At 45.2% G+C, this 24600-nt stretch overlaps 1 protein-coding gene across 2 annotated transcripts; it reads left to right on the forward strand.

Moving 5' to 3' along the window:
- On the forward strand, positions 1–21983 carry LOC125738750 (nidogen-1-like). Of its 2 annotated transcripts, none has more exons than XM_049008025.1 (18): positions 1–423; positions 6400–6604; positions 6693–6836; positions 6986–7237; positions 7434–7634; positions 8435–8668; positions 9023–9160; positions 9876–10004; positions 10322–10465; positions 12022–12141; positions 15084–15305; positions 15502–15674; positions 16572–16698; positions 16786–16957; positions 17646–17803; positions 18654–18777; positions 19121–19233; positions 21390–21983. In XM_049008025.1, the coding sequence occupies exons 1-18, from the start codon at positions 244–246 to the stop codon at positions 21518–21520; spliced, it is 2967 nt and encodes a 988-aa protein (XP_048863982.1). In that variant the 5' UTR covers positions 1–243; the 3' UTR covers positions 21521–21983. The 2 variants fall into 2 exon arrangements, with proteins under 2 accessions (XP_048863982.1, XP_048863983.1); XM_049008026.1 differs by having other exon boundaries at positions 3–423; positions 6696–6836.
- Positions 21984–24600: the final 2617 nt, after the last annotated feature.

The raw sequence follows: 24600 nt of genomic DNA on the forward strand, positions 1-24600 counted from the left end.
CCCCTATGTGATCGCAAACTGGAAATAACACCTAGAACCATCCTAGTACAAGTCTTAAGTATGCAAAAGCATGGCGTGTATACGCAGAAATCGGTGGATTATCAATAACCCGGGACGCATAAAAAGCCACGCCAACTCCGCCCTCCATTCCGGATTTCATCTCTGCGGATCTGCCAGTGAGATTTTATTCTAGTCCGTTGGAAAATATTTCTTGGGCACCTTCACCTTTTTTAGCGCCTAAGTATGGAAATGTACCATGGACGATTGTTGGGCTGGATTGCGCTTTGGGGATCTGCCTGGTTAGTGATCGCTTTGGACCCGGGAGACCTTTCCCAGCACGGAGGGAACGTCGAGGACAGCTATGACAAAACCCAAGAACTTGCGCAGGGCAGAAGTTTCTCTTTTTACGACAAGATAAGTCGCGTAAGTGGCTGGTTTCACTGAGTATAAGAAGTTGTCGGTGCTTGTTTTAAAGCACTGGCCAAATAAAGTTAACATAGAACATATAATTTAACGCACCTATCTAAATTAACAACATCTATCTGCAGATTTAGTATGATGGAGATTCTTGTGCTTTTACTTTGTTCCTTTTCACCAGTTCTACCAGCTACGAATGGCTCACGGTAAAATGTGACGTTCAAACAACTTTTCCAGATCCATTTTAAATTATTCTGGGTAGCGCACATGCGCACTTAGTCACATAATTTTTGACAGTTCATGGGCACGTATGTAGACTTACGTGCGCGCACCGCATGATAATCGATTTATGAAGGGTTAGTGTCATAAATATACTTGTTTGACAATTTCAAAGTAAGACCTCACACCTCTGCTCTGTGTATCCGGAGTTTGCATGCTCTCCTTGTGTTATATCATCGGTTTCCTCAGCATAACTGGCAACTCAAAATTGCACGTAATGTATGATCGTGTTTAAGTACCATTTTGACATTCACAAAAAGCCTTTTTCCTAAGGTTTTGGGACACATTTTACTGCCGTTACTTACTGCTTAATAATAGACTGTCTAACTGTGACATGTTGCCTAAAGAATTTCTCACCCTTCCAACATTTAGACAATATGTAAATCGTTCTCTCTTTTGATTCTGAGTCAGTCAGGTGGGGCTGAGATCACACAACAGAGCAATAATCCTCCACATACCGGCTTTTCATTGGTCTGTCCCTTTTGCTGTGGGCAGCTACTGTATGTTGCATCCCAACTTCTGTACCTTATTAGAAAAACTGATTTAACATCTTCCTGATTTAATCCCTCTGACCCAGTTTATAGTGACCAGTTTAAGAACCCTTTATATATATCATGTACGTGGATAATCTTAGACCTCTTTTCAAGGGTGCGCGCGCAATTTATATAGTCTCACGCTAGAGGCTGCCGTTAAAACATTTTAAATGATATTTTATTTGCTTCCATGAAACTGCTGGATCAGTACAGTTATTGGCTCAGCTCCAGCTCATGAACTCATTTACTTGGTTATGTTATATATTATAATGTTAGTTATATTGGGTCTCAGTGACGTCTTTGTGAGCTATTGTGTTCGCACTATATCATGCATTTTGTCATTGGGATCTTCTCTTCATGTGTATGACCTTTGCGTTTTCATTTTTTCCCTTTGTGCTGAATATGGTGTTCCCCATGTATTGTTGGATCTTCCATTGTGTTACATTCTATTTTTTTTTTTTAACAAGGTGTCCACTAATACTGCTATCTATTGAAATGTGACAAGGTTTTTTTCCACTTTTTAAATGATGTTCATATTGCCCAGTCATCTGAACGTCTATTTCCCTGCTGATCACCTCGCGGCGCGTTCTGTGGGCTCACCATTGAAATGCAGTGGCGATATTAGTACAGTAAATGCTCATTTGGCAATGGATGCTCCCATAATACCGACACGACAAATAGCACTTTATCTCCATGCGAATGGCACTCGGAGCACAATCGTTGTCCTTAATATGACTGCGCCCCAGATAGTGCGATTCAGGGGGCTTCCGTGGGGTTTCCGGGTCTTAAAGGGTGCCTGACACTTTTCCGGCGCTTAATCTGAAAGTATTAGAGGATGACGAAGGGATGTCTCCTTACTGCAGCATTTATAGCCTCACGTAACTTCGTGTGTCTTCTCCATATCATCCTCCCTTAACAGAACATGCTATCTACGTATCTTCACGCATTACTCAGTCAATTCTTCCACGTTTCCCTTCCCGGAGCGCCCTGTGGCACAGAAAAGCTTCTTATTGTTCTTGATTGAGCAGATTATAAAAATCTAAATTCTTTGCTCTTCATGGATGTCAGCTGGCTGAAACTAAGGTACCACTACAAGAGGTGGAAAGTTCAGGTCCAGAAAGCAAAAATCCACACTAAGATATTGTTCCAACCAACCAGTTGAGCATAAAGAGTTACTGTCACAGAAAACTCAACTGGTTGGTTGGTAAATTTACATTTACTGCATTTGGCAGATGCCCTTAGCCCAGTAGTTCTCAAACCCGGTCCTCGGGCCCCACTGCCCTGCTTGTTTTCCTGCTATCCCTCCCCCACACACAAGTGCCAGCTGTCTTTCAGCTTCTGATTGACTGAACACACCTGATCCAGGTAATCAGCAGTGTGTAGGGCAGGGATAGCTGGGAAACAAGTAGGGCAGTGGGGCCCGAGGACCGAGTTTGAGAACCACTGCCTTATCCAGAGCAGCTTACCTACGTGCTTAGAACTACCTCCCACACAACCATGGGGTTCATTTCATTGTTATTTTTTTATTTTTTAGTGAAGTTATTTAATTTGTAAATATGGATAGATTTTTGGTCAGATTTTGTGTTTAACATTCTGGCACAAAGTTGACCTTTTTTGAGGCGCGCTGTGTCTGAACATCGTGCACTTTTTGGTCTAGCCAGTGTCCTCCCAGGCACCCACCTACCTTCCCATACTTCAGATAAGGCCTCAAGGGCTGTTTAATAATTATTATTTTGTCCTCATGTCGACGGTGAAAAATCGCGCCAAAACAGCGGCGTAGCAAAGCAACGAATGAATCAGTTTAACAAACCACTAGCACAGTACTTGCCCATTTCTCAAAGTGTTGTAATTTGCATCCTGCGCAGGATTGATTGAGCTGTAAATGCACATTTGCAGGTTTATTGGTTGATAATAGGAGCTGCCTGTTTTGGATTCATTGTGGTACCACACCCATGGCGAGAACCAGTGATTTGGTACTCTGGACAAGCAGTGCCAGCCTAAACCTTTCTGTCGCTTGCTTGCTGCTGGTCATGGTGCCGTGGGACAGTGTTTAAAGTCCTCTCCATTTTCTCCTTATTGTCTTATATTTTCATGAGAGAGACTGTTCTCTTCCACCACGGCAGCTCCTCAGTGGTGATTCATCTCCCATCTGTTTCCATTTATCCGGCAGAGTGGTTTTCACCCAGACCTGTTTAGTGGAAGCGACCGGTTTATTTAGCAGGTTAAGTCGATTTCCTGGAGTGTTCCATCGACCAGCTCTCGTAAGTCCTTCACAGTCACATGCTAGGGAGGACCCCCGCCTCCCAGCCCCTGGGCACTCCAGTGTGAAACGCATTTTCCTGAAAGAGGTCCGTTTGCGCTGCTGTGTCACAGGGACTGTGAGTCACTTTCCTGGGGGGTGTGTTGCTGACCGTGTCAATCACAGCGCCGGTCATAATGCACCTCGCCTCTTTGCATCTGGACCTGCTGTTTTCGGTGCCGGTTACTTCGTCCCAAACATCTGTTGTTGCTGGAAACAGGCAAATTTGTAAGCGAACAGATATGAGAACATTTGGAAGTGATTTTGTACAAAGCTGGCCCTGCTAGGGGCAGCACGGAAGGTCATTTAAGCACTCAGATTGTTATGATGTACATCTCCGATTTGATATTATGCTGTTATACAAATGCTAACTCGCTTAGCAACCACTTTGTTTTGCTCTAAGGTTAATGATTGGGAGACAGGGAAGGGCTGGGCGTGATATTCGTCTCGGGGGGGGGGGGGGGTGATTACATTCCACCTGGTTCTGGACTCCCCCTTGTATATCACTACAATTTAACTTTAAGAGGTATATGGTGTTTTGCTATATGTAGTTAGAAGTCAAATTCACACATGTACATTTTTTTGTACCATCCAGACATTTGACAGTATTTTGAAAAGGAATGCAATTCTGCTATTTTGTAATCTTGCTGATAAGATATGTGCACCTCCCAGCAAACGTCACCAAAATTTCAAAATACTGTACTATGCACAAATATAGGACAGTATACTGTAATGCTATCCAAGCCTACATGCAAATTTCTTGTGCAGTGTGTTGTGCAATACGTATGTTGTTTATGTGTGATTTGGTTGGGGGGGGGGGGGGGGGTTGTACTGCTACCCTTGAAAGGCCATTTAATGCAGCATAACATTCCGGATTCTCGCATGATATCTGCCAATACTGTCAGCTTTGGGGATTTTGGGAAACACTTGCATGGTCTAACACACCTTTGTTGTACCTCTTTAATTATGACCATACAGGTTTTAAATCTTGTTAGTTTTCTCCCATAGAACAGCCTCTTGGCAGTTTATTTCAATGCAGACTTACACCCTCTTTCTTCCACTGGTTTTATTTCTGTCTGATCTCCTTTGCTCTACACAAGCGTGCTGTTCTGCACCATGATAGCTTAAGAACAACTTCTTTCAAAATGGCCTCGCAAAGACTACACTTGTCTTCAGTTGAATGTGGGAACAGATCATTTCGTAGCCCCACATACAAGCAAACCTCCGCGTTCTCCACGTTCTGTCATTACAGACTTTGAGTCCTGTCCACAGTTCCTAGCAACATGAAAAAAACGAAAGAAGGAACAATGAAGACTGCTCGTACTTGTCTTTGATTGGTTGCATTTTTGGTTTGTCCAAAAATGACTTTTTAATTAGTCATGTTAAGGGCTTTTAGAATGGCCTAGTTGTCTGGTCATGTTTTGAGGACTTAATTTTACACCGATTTAATCCACATCTGTGCGAGAGGCTTATCCGAGTGTGCCCCCTACCTCATCTGTATGCTGGCTATCCCTTTTGGGAGAGTATCCCGCCCAACTCCATCCAGATGCCAATGTTTGGTGGAGTGTGGTGGGTCGGCTTTGAGAGGGCCCTGTACAGTAAACCCATTTCTTTGGTTTCTGCAGCGTAGGTCCCCAAACTAGACGTTTCCCATCAGCAGTAGAAGCTGAAAGGCAAGTTCTGTGTTTTTCTTTCAAGCAAATCCACACCAACTGTCAATCGGCTTCCTCTTAGGCAAGATTCCATGCCCAGAGTTGCCACTGAGCCTTAATTAGCAAACCGAATGGCTTGTTTTCCCTATTTTCCACCCTCTCTCTATTTTCAAGCCAAAAATAAACAAATTAGGCCATTTGATGTTTCTTAATTTATGTCAGGAAGCTGGAATGGGGAGACAATGCAGGAAGTGGGTGGTTTATGAACTTCTGTTTTCATTTACTCCAGTAAATCGTATGTTGAGAAGTTCATAGGAATGTGGCTTTGTTTGCCCTGGGTTTGAGTGTGGTGTTTGTGTAGAACACTGCGTGTTCGGGGCAGTGAAGCTGACACAGATGGCAAGGTCGTTGAGCTGATCCTCATTCTTGTTCTGTTGCATGTGCCAGAGACTGCAGTATTTAGGCTGCCGAGTTTTGGTCTCTCGGTGTTTGCAGAGCTGGTTGACTTTTGGACAGATCATGTGTATTCTTGACAAGGACTATCACGTCCAGTTCTAGTAATTTACTGTTTCTGTTGATACATTCTACAGCTGGATAGTCCCTAACGCTGAATTTGTCTAATGAGTCCTTTGTGCATTTTGAATAACTAAGAGATGTAACCTTTTGTTTGTTAGAAATGATCTTTCAATGATGCTTTAAGACAGGATACTCAAAACAAGTCCATTTTAATTGAGGCTACAGTGGGTTGCTGGGCCTCAGTCAAGAAAATGGTTCCAGTTTTATTTGTTATTTTTATCAAACTGCATTCATGCACAGTTGGCATGCCGTCCAGGGTGTCCCCTGCCTTTTGGGCCTGATCAATGGGGGTGGCTCCCAGATCATCATGACCCTGTACTGGATAGGTGGTTATGGAAGATGACAGGATCGCAGAAGCTTTTTGCCGGGTCACTTGATATGAACAATGGAGAGGACAAAACGCATCAGACGCGCAGGGCTCTGGGGAATACGCAGCTACAGATTGTTTTTCTCCCTGAAAAACTGCTGCCTGAATAGCCAGAGCTTGTGTGTTGTATGTTTCATGCAAACGTGTGTTCTGCAGCAGAAGCGGTTGTCTGTGCCGTTGTGCATTATCGGAAATCTTTGAAGATTCAGTCTTGGAGAAAGACAAAGATCTTCTAAGGGCAGCAGCAGAAACGTTATTTATTTATTTTTTTTGTAGATCAACAGCAGCGTCTCTATGGATGAAAAAGAGAGATTCCGTACATCACACATCAGGAAGGCCTGGAGAAAGCGTGCTCTCTCCACTGAAAGGCAGCGTGGTTATTCTGCCCCTGAGCCCCAGTCGGATGTAGACCAGCGTTCCATTTACCAACCAGAATACCCCCGGGTGGTGGTAGTCGATGACAGCGAAATTGGTGTGAACGGTATGCAGAGGGCAGGGTGTTGGCTGTGTGCTCAACCCTCAGGCTTGACGATGTCTAATCCAAGGTTCTTGGTCCTTCTTTATCAAAGCAGTGTTTTCCTACAGCTCTGAAACCTGCGCCAACAGCTGGCAGAAGTGCTCCGCCTTTGCGGACTGCATGGACTATGCTGGTGGCTATTGTTGCCACTGTAGATCTGGCTTTTACGGCAATGGCAAGCAGTGCTTAGCGGAAGGTAAGACACTGATCATCCGGTCTTCGTCTCTCTAGCCTTACTACGCTTGAGTTTTTCTGACTGCCTGAAGTTCTGGTGCTCAAATCCATCAACATGCTTCACAGGGACGAAGTGTTGCTTGGAGGAATAACAGTTGGTGTCATTGACAGGTATGCCCCAGCGGCTGAATGGGAAAGTGAGTGGCTGGGTGTATGTGGGCCAAAACCCATCTCCGGTGGTGCTACGGGACAATGATCTGCACTCCTACATCGTAGCCAATGACGGCCGGTCCTACGTGGCCATCAGTACCATCCCTGTCCATCTGGGCCCCTCCATGCTCCCGCTTTCCTCGATAGGTGGTGCTGTCGGCTGGGCCTTCGCCCTAGAGCAACCTGGATATGAGAATGGCTTCAGTATCATCGGTGAGGCACCTCCGCCCTCAAGGCAACTCAAAAGTAATACCTAGATGGATCTTTTAACTTGAATGGGTTGCTGGCATAATTGATGTGTGGTTTGAAGGACAGTCATGTGGTCTCCTTACACTGGAGATGAGGCCAGGGGTTGCACGTGGCCTTATCTGTTGTCGTACAACTTTCCTTTTTGCACTACCTCACAAAGGGGGTAAGTTCACCCGCGTGGCGGAGATCATCTTCCATCCCGGCAACGAAAGGCTGGCCTTCAGACAGTACTTCCAAGGGTTAGACGAGCACGGCCACATAATGGTCAACACTGAACTGGAAGGCCGGGTGCCAGAGATCCCAGCGGGAGCCAGCGTGCAGATTGAGGCCTACTCAGAGATATATCAGTACAGCATCAACAGTAAGACCCACTACGCCCTGTCAGTGTGACGCCTTGAATGTCATATGCTTATGCTTATCCCTCAGGAAAGGCAAATCCTGCAATCTGCACAAAGCTGTTGTGTATACCCTAAGTGTACCTAAAAGCCTAACTACAGTGTCCCCTTGATTTACGCTAATCCATCGTTTTGTTTTTTTTTTTAATCATAAGAGGTCTTGGCATGTGATACAGGAATTGCAACGTATGGCCCAAGTTCTTTCACATTTTTTTTTGGTTTGCAGTTACAGGCAAACATTATGTGTAAAAAAAAAACCTGCGTATTATGTACCGGTTTCGTCAGCACAGTTTCCAGCCAAAGAATATTGTATGGAATAAACGTGAAAAGTGTGCCGTGTCCTGGTTGTAGGATGAACACGCTGTTTACAAGAAAAGCGTAATGTAAATCGAGGGAAGGCTCTGTGTTTTTATAACCATATCTTAAGTGGGTGCCGTTGGACTGCTGCAATGTACCTCTGTGGGTAGGAGTTCACAATCCCACCCCCTTGTTGTATGTAAATGTTCTCCTAATGATGCAGGAATTCCCTCCAGATTTTCCACCTTCCCCTCATAGTCCAGAAATGTGCATTTAAATGGCTTCTCCAAATTGCCCGCAACATATGGTTGTGTGTGAGTGTGTGTGCTTTGCCATGTACTGGCATCCCATGCAAGCTGTGCTCCTGCCTTGCGTCCTTTGCTGCTTGGGGTAGGCTCCAGGTCTCCCAGGAGGCCCTGGGTCAGCCAAAGGAGACGTCTGGCCGGCTTGACAGATCTCCTCTCCACAGTGATCACCTCGTCTTCCTCCCGGCAATACACCATCAACATGGAGGACGGAAGGACCCAGACACACACATTCCAGACACGAGACACCATCACCTTTGATGGCTGTACCCACGACGATGCCACCAGGACGCCACGTTCTCCTCAGAAGCTCAGTGTGAACCGCATTTATGTCCTGTACGACACCCAAAGCCAGCTCCTCCGCTACGCCACGAGTAACAAGATTGGCTCCATCCACGGTAAAGCCCGCCTGCTAGTCGCAGTCCTACCCCAGCTGCCAAGGTCCAATCAGCCAGGAGTAACCATAAAGACATCATGCCACTTCATCTGCTCTTGATCTGTAAGAAAGGCCAAACACTGATACTTAAACCCCCTGTGCTGATCTATACTCTTTATATACATCTTAAGTTCAACAAAGCTTGCTGTAGTTGGCTTAATAGAGCCTATCTGGGCTGAAACCCAACAATCTGAGCAGTCCAGGTTTTGTACTTTTGGAAGAAGGTGGACCATACCTGACAGTCGCGCCGCATGTCTCAGTAAAATCTGCCTTAATAGCAGTGTAATGGAAAGCGATGTCATTTCTGCTGTTTCAGGCGAGGAGCCAGAGGGTAATCCTTGTTTCACTGGACGGCATGGATGCGACACCAACGCGGTCTGCCGGCCTAGTCATGGTGCTGAGTTCTCCTGCGAATGTGCCAATGGCTTCACTGGCAATGGCTATACCTGTTATGGTAGGTGGTGCAGGTTACGGACACGGTGAAGAATTGTCATCCAGACAAAATAGCCTTGTCTTTATGGTAGGAATTGATGGTCTGGATGGAAATCAGTTTGTATTAGGATGGATGGATGGATGGATGGATGGATATTGTCACTCTGCAAGACACAAGGTATTGAGGATGAAACTGTAGGATCTCTGGAAGCCTAGAAGAAGACTGAAATACAGGGTTCAACCATACATAATGAAGCAAGGAATAAAACAGACGCTATAAATGTACAAATGTGCAAAATGAGCAGTACGATATATATAGTACACAATATAAGATCCGAGAATCTTGGCGCAGAGGCAAGCAGATAAATAGTGCAATAGACAATTAGTGTTGTGTTTGTGCAAAATTGTAATTTAACGTAAGCAAGTTTGAAGGCAGCAATAATACCAGTTAGGTATTATGTCACAAGGCAGAGTCAGAGTTCAACAACCTGAAAGCACAAGGATACAAACTGTTTTAAAGCCTTATAGTCCTGGCCCAGCCTTTGTCCTGATGGAAGACGAGCAGCAGACCATGTGGAGGGTGACCGGCTTAATCAATCCACCGGGGTTACAGCCAGTGCCTTAGTGCTAACTATGACAAGATCTTCTATTGGCATCTCCTTCCCAAAGAGAGAACCCCCCCCCATGATGATTCCCAATCGCCCCTTTACCATATAACGGCCATTGGTCTCTTGCAGACATTGACGAGTGCAGAGAGACGCCCCACGTTTGTCACCACAATGCCATTTGCAGCAACCAGCCCGGAACTTTCCGCTGCGAGTGCATCAATGGATTCCACTTTGCCAGTGATGGGCACATGTGTGTAGGTGCGTGTTTATGAATAAGAAAGTTTCATTATTCAGATCTGTGTTATGGACATGTGCTGGTGTTTGAGTGTTTACAAACTATAAACGACCTCAAATGATGGCTGATTCTATGCTTTTTCTGTCACGTGAAAATTGCAGGAAATGCATGACGCTTTATCTAAATGTATCATGATGGCTGCTGTTCCCAGAATAATCTACCCTGCTTGTTTTGGTACTTCATTAGTTTCATCCTGTTTTGCTGTTGATTATAGACCCTCCCTGATGTTTCACTGCTTCCCGCCATTTCTCTATGGTTCCACCCTACCTATCTTTTTCAGAAGAGGACCGGCCGGTGGACCACTGCCACGAGGGCACCCATAATTGCGACATCCCAGAACGGGCGCGATGCAGCTATGTTGGTGGATCGTCCTTCTACTGCTCCTGCCTGCCAGGTTTCCATGGCGACGGCCGGGCCTGTTTGGGTATGTTCTGGTCATGTTCCCCATTGCCCCTGCCTGGTATCTCTGGGTTTCAGGTAAAGGAGGCAGAGACCATTTCCCCTGACATCATGTCATTCTCTACACTACCAGTCAACGGTTTTGCACACCACAGGCTTTTAATGCTCTTCCGTTTATTTGCATGCAGATTTTGTGAAATATGCGCCTAACTCAGTGTTACAGCCACGGGAGCCGCTTGTTTGTATTTGCAGCACATGTGTCCCACCCTTTATCCAAGGGGGTGTGTGCACGCACCACGGAGCGGGACATCTTAGTCGATTTGGGCAAATGGCTACCAGTCCTGTTCCAATCTGCTGCATCGCTGGTTCACCATTGTTGATTGCAGTTCCCTTGTCTCATTATCCCGGGTTCCATCTGTCTTGCTAGTCCTGGGCCCATCCCTGTGAGATGCGGAGAAGTAGGGTGACAATGAATAGCAGCCCTTTTGGTTTCAGCGCCAGGAAGCACACAGGGGAAACAAAACAAGTGTTATGGGAAGGCCTCGAGTTTGGGCGTCACGGTGTGGCCATGTGTTCTACGGCAGAGAGAAAACGGAGCCCAACCTTATTTGATAGAACCTAATTTGATTGAACAAGATGGAGTGAACCAATTGGCTCATTACCTGACATTGGCCAACCCAGAACATCCACACCCCCTCAGCTGGCTTTCACTGTCAGCTGCCATCCACTGTAGACCCCTGTATCTTACTGTCCAGTGACTTGGAGGGTTGTCCTGCACTGGGGCTCTAATATATCACCACCTGCCTCTGCCCTAAGTCATGTGGCTGCAGGCGGCTGTATCACTGTCCCCGATTCCGGTGCTGAGAGGCAGCGCCATTAGTCAAGCGGCACAGCACAGTCTGTTCACCTGTGATGCCTCCAACTCACGCAGCAGGGATGTCGAATTAATGCAGCGTTTAAAACGGCTTGGAACAGGATTAAGTGTAGCAGTAACTCATTCCCTACCACTTCCCAGCCATGCAGAAGTTGCTCCTGAAATTAGAAGCTCTAGACTCTAGAACAGGGGCAGCATGGTGGTGCAGTGGTTAGCACTGTCGCCTCACACCTCTGGGACCCGGGTTCGAGTCTCCGCCTGGCTTACATGTGTGTGGAGTTTGCATGTTCTCCCCATGTCGTCGTGGGGTTTCCTCCGGGTGCTCCGGTTTCCCCCCACAGTCCAAAAACATGCTGAGGCTAATTGGACTTGTTAAGTTTCCCGTAGGTGTGCATGTGTGAGTGAGTGGTGTGTGAGTGTGCCCTGCCTCATGCCCATTGCTTCCGGGATAGGCTCCGGACCCCCCATGACCCAGTAGGATAAGCGGTTTGGAAAATGGATGGACTCTAGAACCCGAAGCACTTTGAATACGCAGTACTGAGTACCTGCAGTATATTTACATGCTCTTCACAGTAAAAAAAAATCACCCCATGTCATCGATCACGTTCACTCTGACTTCCGCCTTCCCCCGTTAGCTTAATTCCATCATAGCTTGTCATTAATATTGTGTTTCTACACTTTACTCCCCCCCCCTTTTTCACGAGCAGACATTGATGAGTGCCAACAAGGAAGGTGTCACCAAGATGCTATTTGCTACAACACAGAGGGCTCCTTCACCTGCCAATGCAGGTCCGGTTCCCATGGCGATGGCCTCCAATGCTACCCAGGTAAGTCCCGCCCACTTTGCTTGACCAACCCTTCCTGTGTAGGTCCTCAGTCTGGACAGAGGGAACTGAAGGCCGCAGTGACACATGCAAATCATTACGCATTTCTGCTGACTCGTCTGGAGGCTTCCCTGGGAAGTTGGCTGAGCCAAAAGAGCTTTGTGCCGTGTTTGTGTTACGGTGATCTTTTTAATCCGACGCCTCGTTCCCAGGAATGTGGGATCGTCGGCTGGGCAGGGGCAGTACGCGGTCATACGGATTCATAGTGGGCTCTGTGAGTTCAGGCAGGTTCCCCTGTTTGTATTAAACGGCCACCGGGGGCGTAGGACAGCAGGAGACCAAAAGCAGCAGTTTTGAGCCATGAGAACTGGTTTGTTTAGCAAAGAGAACATTGGATAGTGAATGTAACCCAGTTCTGCAGCACTGAAGCAGAGGAAAGCTGTCATGCATGATTAAAAGCTGTCTTAAATGAACCTCTAAGCCAGGGTGTATATATACAGGGGCGGGGCCACCGGGGCATTAGTATTAGCTGAAAACTGATTGGCCCCCAAGAGTGTCCCTCCCCTGTCACTCCCAAATTAAAAAAAAACATTGGCTAACGATAATGTGGGCTTTCTCTATATGAATTATGGCCGAACTCATGCCCCACACCTTAAAAAAATCCTACAATCACCCTGCTCTGAAGTGTCGTTCACAAGTTATGACATTTACAATGCCAGTTCGTCAAATTAGGGGCTGACTTCCAGTCTAGCTCAGAGCTCCAGCAAGATACTGTCTTATTATCTAAAAGGCCCTGAAGCCGTAAGGCTCAGAATCCAGCTGAGAAAGTTCTAACAAGTGGGATTCGAGGCGGCAGACCGTCTGCTGCGGCTTGGTCAGTGCGTCTCTCAGGTCCCCGCCCACATTGCTGTGTGTTGTAACTGGCCAGTGGACAAACACAGAGTAAGTTAGTCCGGGCCAAACTTAACGGCGTTCGGTTCAGAACGTTCCACGCAGCGCTCCCTGGCTGCGTCGGGAACACAGCGCCTGCTGACATGCGTCGCCCCCGCAGCTGCGGGAAGCAGATGCGCTGCTGGCGTCAGTACCCGTCACATGGCGTGGGAGGAGGTAACCGGGCCCTCACAGCCCCCCGTTTCATAAACATGCATCTAAGAGGGGGTGCTTTTCAAAGGGGTGGGGTGGGGAGCTTGTTTTGTCCAATAATGTTTTCACCAGTGTCTGCACTGTGCAGACATTCCGCCGCTTCTCATTGGAAAAGAATGCGCAAGGAATGTGCAGAAAATGGTTTTCGAAATTCTCCTCAGTGCTTTTTTCATACTTAAAAAAACTGTTAGTATAAATGACCCACCGCCGAGCTTTGAGAGACTCCTTCAAAGGCAGAACAAAAACGGTGTCTTCACTGTCCCTGGGACGCAACAAAGATTAATACACACGGACACCTTGACACCAACCACAGACCACAGTTTATCCTGTGCAGGTGTAAAATCCTGTACCATGCCCCACACGATTGTTATCTAATGCTAATCTACACAACTAAGGGCCAGTTTATACCCGACACACAACGCATACAGTTATGCATGTGGTAGCTCTACAAGCAGTAATGCTGCTCATACTTGCACATGTGGTTTATGTCAATCTGGAGGATTAGAAGTTATGTCCAGCAGGGGGCAGTGTCAGAAAACCATATTGGTTGGCTCCTTGATTTTTGGTCTTACTTGTTTGTATGAGGTTGTGGCCTAAAATGTTTTACATTCGCTGCCTCTACAGCGAGTTCCTAATTTTGTAATACTGTTGCAGCAAGCATTCTCTATATTCTAATGACTGCTTCACTTCATATTGCTACTTTGTTCTGCCACATATCACTTTACTACCTCATGTTGTATGTTGCATTGTATGTTGTAGTAGTTAGTAGTTAGTATTTTGTACTTAGTATCACACCTGCACTGTATCGGAAAAAAATCAAATTTTTGCAAAAATTATTACAATATTTATAAAGGGGAAAGGAGTTATTGCATGTGCATAACTTCGATATTAATATCTCACTTCACCCAGCCATACTTAGTATTTTTTGTACTGTAACATTGCATTGTCTTGTTAATTGTCTGTAGAAAAGCCTTTCAAGTAAGAATTTCATTGTACTTTGTACATATGACACTGCTTTCTTAGGTCAGATTGAATTCTGAAGCAAACAGAGGTGCACAATAGTGTTTAGAATATTTTTTTTCTCTTGCCTCTGAATATATTCAGTTTTGAATATCTTCTTAAAAATAAATCAGATGCTACCTTAATACTAAAACCACACCATAAAAAAACACATAGTCCAATGACAAAAGGTGTCCTTACTGTCCCCAAGATTTCTGGTTGTAAAGCCACAGGTTTTTATCAGAAGATACATCCCCGTATTCGCTCATCCGCCATGGAGTTACGACAGGATGATGCCATTTCCCTACTGAGCCACAATCCATGTCAGTTCCTGTTGCTATACAGATGTTTACTGTAACCTGTTTGAATCCTCTTGAGTGGTGGCTGGATAGAGTTTGTTGGCTGAGGAAAGGATACTATCCCCCCCCCCTCCCCCACCCATTCCAGGGGGGGCATTTATGCAGCCACAAACAACAGATACAGGATATCCTTGGCTGGTCCCTGGATATCGGTCAACTTGACGTACCGTGGCATGGAGGGGCTAGTTTTTATGGGCAGCATGCCTGAGGGAATGGGAATGTGCAGATTTAATCGGAAGTCTTGAAACCTCATAGACTTCGGCCCCCCTTTTCTGACAGGACATAATTTCACATTGAAAATGTACGACTGAATAAAATTTGCAGGTTCGATAACATACAAAGAAATGCAAGTGGCAAGTAATTGTGCTAGAGTTACGGTTAGCGGTATGCTAATTGAAAGAGTCGGGTTTTCTTGTCTGACCTGTCTGCTTTTCCTGCCACTAGGGCGTGAGAAGACGCGGTGCGAGCACCACCGAGACAGCCTCCTGGGCTCGTTGGGGCCCCGAGGCCCAAGGCCTACGTTGGGCCAATTCGTGCCCGAGTGTGATGATGCCGGCAACTACAGACAGATACAGTGTCATGCTAGCATTGGCCAGTGCTGGTGCGTGAACCGAAACGGCGAGGAGATTCCTGGCACCAGGGTCGAGTCTGGGAGCAGACCCAATTGTAAGTGACTCATTCTGATTGTAGCCCACTTTATGGGTTTTCTTTAACACATTTGGCCTCAGGTGAGAGGTCTACAGTTGAGGTAGAGCTCCCTCTGCAGCACTGGAGGACTGCTGTTGCCATCTTACCTTTGTATTTGCGCCAATCTTTCATAAGATTATGATCCAAGATTTTTGATTGTGCTGCTCTATTACAGGCATCGATTCCGGGGTAGTGCCCACCCCCATCGGCCCCAACACCAAGCCAGAAGTGACCCCGCCGCCCCCAGGGACACATCTGCTGTACTCCCAGAGCGGGAAGATCGAGCACATTCCCCTAAAAGGCTATAGAATGATGAAACAAGAGGCTAAAGCCATACTTCACCTTCCAGTGAGTGTGCCTGAATGAGACCCAGTGAAGTGCAGAGTTTTTGGCCATTATTTAGACATGTTTATGATGCAGGTGACTGACTTACGCAGGAGGGATGTGAGCAATTTGGACTTTTTTGGGGTCTGTCTGTCCAATATTAATTGCAAGTTATTTATCCAAAGGTCAAGTGCCCTTGTTCTTGTTGCCATGGACGCACAGCGGAGACTTTTGAGAGTGTGTCTGTTTATTTGGGTGTCTTTTAACTTCGGGAAAAAATGAAGGAATCACTCCACTTGCATACAGTTCGGTGCTTTATTTACTGTGTGCTGTTTACATGCTGAAGTTATGAGTCACAAGGAAGTCTTGTGCGAGTTACCAGATAAAATAAAGTGCCACCCGTGCATCTTGCAGTGTCTTGTTAGACCTGAGCTGGCTGTGCCACTGTATGTAGTTAGAGGGGACTAAATGTGTAATGGCAGTTTAAGATAAATCTGTCATATTCCACCAGACTCCCCGATGACACATACGATGCCAAGCTGCTAATGAGCAGCTGATCCTTTCGAAATGTTTGTAAACGAAGGCTACGCTTGTTTCATCTAACGAGGACGAGCAGCATAAATTGCACCTGTGCATTTCATAAATTGTATATATATATATATATGTATGTAAATTGTATAAATCTGGCTCCTTTTTGATTAAGCATGCATATCATGCGCGGTCAGGCAAACGATCAGAGGGAAAGTTCCGTGAAAGAGTTCAAAACTGGTGAAGTGTTTCGTCTAGACGGTGGTATAAACATAAGAGACGGTCTCTCGATCTCACTTGGGAATCATGAGTTTTTCGTGACGCGGATCACCTTCAAATGATCTGAAGACACTCAGTTTGACATGGAAGTTCCTGTCTGTGACTAATCGACAGGATAAGGTGGTTATCGGAGTGACCTACGACTGTGTGGATAAGATGGTGTACTGGACAGATATTGCTACTCCATCCATCAGCAAGGCCAGTCTGCAAGGGGGCAAGCCCATCGTGGTCATAAATACAGGTAGGTCCAAGGTCAAAGTGCAGAGCGAGCCCACCAGCCGCCCATGTACTCATTCTGTTCCTGTGTCTGCTTCCTGATCTCCCTCAGATCTGGAGAGCCCAGAAGGGATCGCCATCGACCACCTGGGCCGCACCATATTCTGGACGGACTCCATACAGGACCGGATCGAGGTGGCTTCTCTGGACGGTAGCAAGCGGCGTGTCCTGATCAACACGGGCCTGGTGAACCCACGAGCCATCATCACAGACCCAATCAAAGGGTGTGACACCAATGCGTGTCGATGCATGTGTGTGTGTGTGTGTGTGCGTGAGAATTTGTAATTATTACATTAAGGAGACCAAACGTCCCCACTATGTGATAAAAACCTGTAACTTTCTTGTGTTTTGATTGGTTAATTATGACTAAGATTAGGACTGGGTAGGGCTTAAGGCCAGCATTGTTGGATTAGGGCATGGGTCTCAGTTCTGTAAGGATGGACCCCTGTGTAGCGTAGTTCTTTCCCTCTTCCACCACAAATGATTCAGCTCGAGAACTGTGTGGTAGCACAAGGAGTTGAACCACGTGTGTTAAATGAGGGTAAAGCGAAAACTGTGCAGGGCTCCAGCTTTTTGGAAATTATGGAATCATGGAAATTAATGGAGAGTCCTCAGAAAGACAGGATTACATGGTCTGTGTGTGTGTGTGTGTGCATGGTCTCATTTTAAACCCTGCTGTTGAGCACATTTTGGCTCATTATAATGCCACCTAAATATACCAAATACTTCCCAGAATAATCTATCGCCTTTATTGTTTACTCAAATGCTGTACCTTAAGTTATCCAGACCTTAAGATTCGGACCTTAACCCAAAATAATAGGAAATAATCCCTATTAATAACAGACCGAAAACAGCAAAAATATTTTGCATGTTTTAACCATTCACGATTCGTCCATCTTCTCATCCCACCAGCCACTTGTACTGGGCAGACTGGAACAGAGAAGCCCCTAAAATCGAAACCTCCTACTTGGATGGGACGAATCGGAGGGTGCTCGTGCAGGACGATCTGGAACTGCCGAATGGCTTGACCTATGACCCCCAGGGATCACTGCTGTGCTGGGCTGACGCTGGTGGGTTCTGTGCCTCAAGGCTTGATGCATTGTACACTTAATTTGCAGGAGAGTGGTTGGGGATGATTTGTGAGACATCTAAGTACCATTATACAGTCATGCAGCGTATAACAACATTTCGGTCAAGGACGGGCCGCACCCATCCATAAGATCATGATGGAGCTGAGAAATTCCTAGTGATGTCATAGTCATCATGACATCATAGCGCAACCCATCACTCTCGTGTTTCTGCTGATGTTGGTGTAAACAAACCTACTGTGCTGCCAGCACAGTATATATAGTTTTTAGAAGGTGCCCTGTTCTACTTATATAAAAGCATCTAGTAATCTAGGTAGGTAGCGGGCTTTACCGTCTAGGTTTGTGAAAGCAGACTCTATGATGTTTACACAACGACGAAATAACTTAAAGGCGTGCATCTTACTCAGAACGTATCTTACTCTCTAAGCAATGTATGACTGTACATTCAAGTAGAGATGTTAGAAGTAAGACTTTGACACTGGTGGGGCAGGATAACCACACAGTCATTCACTGCCTGGAACTGAATGACACTGGCATAGACGACTGACTGGAAGCGTATTAATCCCACCCAGTATACTCTTCACTAGTGATGGCCAAATGTAGCTTCATGAACTAATTGCTATATTTTCTGACACCACTAGAAAATATATTCAAAAAAGGGCTCAATTCATGCCCCCAAAACAAACCAACAGTGCCATCTAGTGGGGTCAAAAAATACAGAAAATGGTTCACGAAGCATTTTTTGGCCATCACTATCTTTCACAGTCTCATTTTTTTCCAGATTCACCCTTTCAGACATCTCTGTAACTAAGGTGCACTCCCAAATCCACAGGCACCCACAAGGTAGAATGCATGAACCCCAGTCACGGCAACCGCAGGAAAGTCCTGGAGGGGCTCCAGTACCCCTTCAGCATCACGTCCTATGGCAAGAAGCTGTACTACACCGACTGGAAGAGGTAGGAAGGCTTCTGTTATCTTACAAAGATATCTTACATGGCTTATTGTCTTGAAGCCAATGATATAGTTCAGCGGTTTAACGAACTTTTTGTACTGCTGCCTTGTGATTGGGTGAGAGTGTTAGTATGCAGACTATGTCAGGTGTAAGTTTATGATGTGTGAGGGACAGCAGTATGGTCTAGTGCGCTTCCATGAGGCCCACAAGGGAAAGCCACTGACATCAAGTGTTTTCATGATGAGCGAGCGTGAAGTCAGGCCACTTCAGTACTCAGGAAGATGTGTCGACCAATAAGTGGAATGTCATCCACTTGACTGCGCGCTGCTTTTTGTCTGCTGTCACAGGGATGCCGTGGTGATGGCCGACAGCTCTGAGGGAATGGAGTCAGATGCGTTTCAGCCTCAGAAGCAGACTCGGCTATACGGAATCATTACGGTTTATCCCCAGTGCCCAGCAGGTACAGCGCCATCACAGACTCTGTCACAGAGTTAACGGTCCTTGAAATTGATCTGCTTGTGAGATTCAGTACACCTGCCTAAAAGTGTCTGTGCTTTTAACTGTATACTGTTGTCTGTTACCAAGATAGGAAGTCACTATTATAAACTAATAAGTCAGTTTTTTTTGGGTCAAACCGTTGTATGTGAGTAAGATACAGAGAAAGTCCATGCAGGTGTTTTGTATGTGTGATGATCCCATTGTCAAGCATGAGCTAGCGATCTTTACCTAATTTTAAATTTCATCCAGCACTTTAATCATGCATCCAGCTATTATAGCATGCTTCAAAAACATGCCACATCAGGGTTATGGCTGAGTAGGTGGTGCTAGTGAAGGCCAAATGAAGGTTCATGAACCATTTTCTGACCCCACTAGATGGTATTCTTGGTTTACTTTGGGACATGCTTTGAGCCCTTTTTTTTTTAAATAGAGAGCACCATCTAGTGGTGACAGAAAATACAACAAATGGTTCACGACGTTTCATTTGGCCATTACTAGACGGTGCTACATTCTTCAGCAAGATAACTAACCAAAACAGTGCAAGAGATATCTGCCCAAGAAGGAAAGCGCAGGACAACTCATTCTAATGATTTAGGCTGCCTATTCTCTAGACCTCAGTCCCTTAAGACTCTTATGGGGTGAACTATACAGAAGTGTTAAAGCAAACAACCCACAAGCACTCTGCTTCTCCATGGATTGCTGCGGAAAGGCCAGGTGGACATTGGGTGATTTCTGAATCTGGTGAAACTTAGTAACCAGATTCCTCCTGTCCAGGGAGCTGCTAGCAGTGTAAATCATGGCTCTTTCGAAGAATCTGAGATGCAGTTTTTACATCCTTGAACACTACTTGGTTCTCCTTATGTTTCTTGTTTATACTGTAGTGTGTTTTCCTTTTCAAGTATTTACAGAAAGCTTTCGTTTCATCGTGAAGGCGGCTGCCAGACTGTGATGCGTTGCTACACCTCTGCGGTTGTTAGTACTGTTCCACTTCTGGCTCACTTCTCATTGGTTTTGGTTTCCTGTTTTGGGTCCGTTGGTTTCCTCCCACAGTCCCAAAGCATGTGCTTTAAATGGACTGGTGTTTCTAAATTGCCCTATGCGTGTGTCCCTTGTGAGAGACAGGCGTGCTGTCTCGGAATCGCTGTGGTCTTCAGGCCTGGTGTTGCCCCACGTTGGACAAGCAGTACTGAAAAAAGATCGATGGTGCCTGTCAGATGTAGACTAACCTCAGCCCCGTGATAGACAGTCTTGACCGGTTTTCACTTCCCAGTTAATCTCTCTCATGCATTAATTCCAGTAAAACGCCGAGAAAAGCACTAACAACTACTATTCCACTATAGGCAGGAAAGGAGAAATCAGTCTCCACCTCTTGTGCTGATGCGGGATGAAGATTCTTTCGCTATTTAGTGGGTAAAATGAGAGGCAGGAACTCAGAAACTCTGTAGGTGTGAAAAGGCAAGAAATTAGAAACTTAGGAGAGACTTTTTCCTACACCATAACAATTTCAGCTCTGTATGAATTTCTTGGAGTTCCGGAAGGTGCTGCTTAGGGTAATGAAACTGTGGCTATGAACAGGTGATCACCAATACCCCTGGAAACGGACTGCTTAGGGCCTAAAATTAGCAGGTGTGCAGGAAGTGTGGTGGGGAGGAGGGTGTTTTATTTCTTTGGAAAACGTAGTGGGAGACAGACAATGTGTCCTTGTTAAGGACAGGATGTCTGCTCATATCTTCAGTCCCTTAGCACATTGTCATGGAAGGGAGGCACTGCAGTAAAGGGGCAGAACAAGGTGAATCTGCCGGGATGCTCTTATTCTTCATTTTGGGGGCCTGAATAGCGGGGAAGTGCATTTTCTTCTCTTACACATTCGTGTCCGGCACGAAAGGGGTAAGTCTGCTTTCTCGTGGCAGGCTGTGTGTTTATGTACTGGGCCTTAATGTTTTTAACGATTAGCATGCAAGGGAAAAAAAAAAACAAACAGAAAATAACAGCTGTGGAGTGTAATGTGAAACATCTCCTCCCCTTTCCGCCTGGGTATTTTTTTTTTTGCTGTTGTTATTTTTGTTATCTTCTTCTTACTGCAGTCTGACCATGTACCACCTCCCCCCTCCCCCACAGGGAGAAACTACTGCTCTGTAAACAACGGCGGCTGCACGCATTTGTGTCTAGTGGCTCCATCCGGTTGGTCCTGCCTGTGTCCTGACAGACCTACGGACACGGGCTGCGTGGAGAGAGAATTCAGGTATTGAAGGTCAGGAGGAGATGCAGGACTAACTTTGCACATGCTCCTTCCCCAACCCACCGCCGGCACTCAGCTCCAACTCAGTCGATGACCCTTTACCATCTATACTGAGCAGAAGAGCAGGATTGCAGTGACTGTCCTTTTTTGTAATCTTACAATTAAAGAAAAAAATCGGTATTCTTAAACCCTTTATTACACCACAGACACATATTGTAAATGAATTCAAATATGACTTTTCATTATGCTGTACTGCACTCGATTTTTTTTTTTAACAAACATGGAAACTGGACAGTAATGTCTGAAGATTCTGGTGGATGCACCATGATGATGTCACCAAAGGCAGCTGGACCGTGCAGTGATGGGATACTGCAGCGAGTAATAAGGAGTTGAAAAGGTTTTCATGCAGCTGGTGGTAGAGCAGCATTTGCGGTCTGTGCAGCTTTTCAATAAAACTGTTTTTTGAAACAGGCCAGGTTTGGTTTATTTGCTTGTTTTAAAAAAATATGCTTTGATACTTGATCTTAACTCCTGGATATGCTCAACTTTCGAATTTCACCAGGCAGAACTGAAGAAGTTTGGTGTATTTATACAGGATAATGAGAAAAACATTTTACAAGTGTTCAAGCATGACTCTCTCAACACACAATACTTCTGGTGTTTTGTTAGGGTTCTGGGCACTTGTCCATTGGTAATTGAACAACAATGTCACTAGTCAGTATCATGTAAGCGTTGTGGTGGTCTATGGCTCAGTTGGCTGGGTCTTTGTTTGTGAGTTCAGAAGGCTGTTGGTTCAAATCCCTGTCTGCAAGGTCCTTGATTTCTAAGCTTACTCTCACCTGCATGTGTGTCTCATGGAAAGCAAGATGACACCAGCAAAGAAAAAAATATGGAGAATGATCTTTATGTATTTGTCAAAGTAGTTTTGTTCCCATTGAAATTAAAACGAAAACTCTAATAATAATAGAAAATTGTTTTCTTTTATTCCTATCAAACCAGGACCAGCATAAAAGCCTTTGAAATAAACCATGTTCATTAATTGTTATGTTTTTTGTTTCTTGTGTCAAAATCTTTAGAAGGATAATAAATACATTTGCTATAAATAAAACTGAAATAGAATGCAAAGCGAAAATGATTTGGAACCAACAATTAGTGTGCGTGTGTGTATTACACAGTAGTGTGTGTACTCTAGCTTTGTGCTCGGTGCTGCCTGGGATAAGGTCCAGTCCCTACTATAACACTCACCTGGATAAGTAGTTAGGAGATGGATGGATGAATGGATTAAAAATGCTAAATCAATATAAGCTTCTACAATCAAAATGGGGTCACCTTTCTGTAGCAGAATTTAATGAAAGAGCTGTCGATGCTGTCCTGTTTGTGAGTTATGTACTCTGTGACATTCACAGCCAGCCTCCTCTGTCTGTCAAATGTAAGTGTTTTATTGCTATTCCTATACGCATTGTTTTTTTTCCGACAAGGTTCTAGTGGTTTTATACAAAAGATAACTTTTAAATATTCCCAAATAGTAGGCACACTAATTCATCAATACTTTTGTTAGTTTACTTTTGTCGATGCAGCAGAATGGCTCCAATTTTGTATGTTGCCAAACGGGTGCTTTTGGGAAACGGACCCGGTTGAGATGAACTATATAACCACTAGATGTCACTGTATACTACATGCCAAAAAGACGCCCGCAAACCAACAGTTCGCAACATGTAGACATATGTAACCTAAAACAATTTGTAACGACTCAGAAAGACCACAGACAATATAAAAGTCAGTGCGGGTTTTAAACATCTATCGTATCGCAGCGAAATTAAAAAATAATAATAATAAAAAAACAGCCCAGCAATGATTTGGGATATCAAGCCTAAACCAAATTGTAATGATCGACATAGTTTGATTGGGCTTTAAAACCAGAGGGCAGGAATGTGGGGGGTTCATTGGCCCCTCGTGTGTAATTAATCACGTCCTTGAAAGAAAAGTGCTTTGCAGGGTGACTGTAGCTAGGCATTTTCCGTTAGTATAGAGATCCCTGTGGGATGGTCACTCTCCAGAGCCGCATCTCCCTTAAACGATTCCTTTGGACCGCATTTCACTATCTAAAGAAACCCTGTGCAGATTTTTCTGCCTCAGGACACACGGGTTCCCTGTAATGAAGCCCAAATTAAAACTTCGAAAAAATTAATCAAATCGAAGTTTACTCGAACTTTTTCCAGTATTGATCTTCGTCCGAACATAGATCTATTAATACAACGGAAAATTAATCCATTTCACTTTTCAAGGGCATTCAAAATTTAAACAAGATTCTACATAGATTTTCTATAAAATGATGATAAAAAGACACATATTGCCATACTGATATTGCTTGAGATTTTGATTGTCATCTATGCGCAGTGACAGAGATATACCCCGAACGTCTTAATTATACTGTATGCATGAGTAAAAAGATGAATACCTCTCTGCAGCTTGGGGAATGTACATTCGGCCAATCTGTCTAACAGTATAATTAGTCATCTGACTATTGCATTGTGTTCTTATAGAGAAGCGAAAGGAACCTCCGGAACTGCATTGAAATATATGAGAAACAATATGGCATGCATTCTTTATTGTGTGTTACACACGTCGCAACTTGTATTAATCATCCATCCATCCGTTTTCCAAACCGCTTATCCTACTGGGTCGCGGGGGGTCCGGAGCCTATCCCGGAAGCAATGGGCACGACGCAGGGAACAACCCAGGATGGGGGGCCAGCCCATCGCAGGGCACACTCACACACCATTCACTCACACACGCACACCTACGGGCAATTTAACAAGTCCAATATACATATAATTATAAAGAGTTGCAATGACTATACATCGGGCATTCACGGACTCCCCCCCCCCCATGACCCACTGTGCCCCCCCCCCCCCCAACCGCCATCGTGGATCTTTTACTTTATTCCTAAATAACCTTATGTCGCGTGCTCCCCCAGTCAGATTTGTTCTGGCACCGGCAGTGACTGAAATCATGCGGACGTTTAGCACCTGACAGTCACCTGAAACATCACCACGGGTGAATTCTACCAAAGTAGTACTTTCAGATAGC

This window comes from Brienomyrus brachyistius, chromosome 3, assembly GCF_023856365.1.
Source record: "Brienomyrus brachyistius isolate T26 chromosome 3, BBRACH_0.4, whole genome shotgun sequence".
Lineage (NCBI taxonomy): Eukaryota > Metazoa > Chordata > Actinopteri > Osteoglossiformes > Mormyridae > Brienomyrus > Brienomyrus brachyistius.

Coding starts and splice junctions, on each gene's coding strand:
- LOC125738750 (XM_049008025.1), top strand. CDS start 244: ATGGAAATGTACCATGGACGATTGTTGGGCTGGATTGCGCTTTGGGGA. Junction 7,238..7,433: donor GAATGGCTTCAGTATCATCG/GTGAGGCACCTC, acceptor TACCTCACAAAG/GGGGTAAGTTCACCCGCGTG. Junction 19,234..21,389: donor TTATCCCCAGTGCCCAGCAG/GTACAGCGCCAT, acceptor CCTCCCCCACAG/GGAGAAACTACTGCTCTGTA.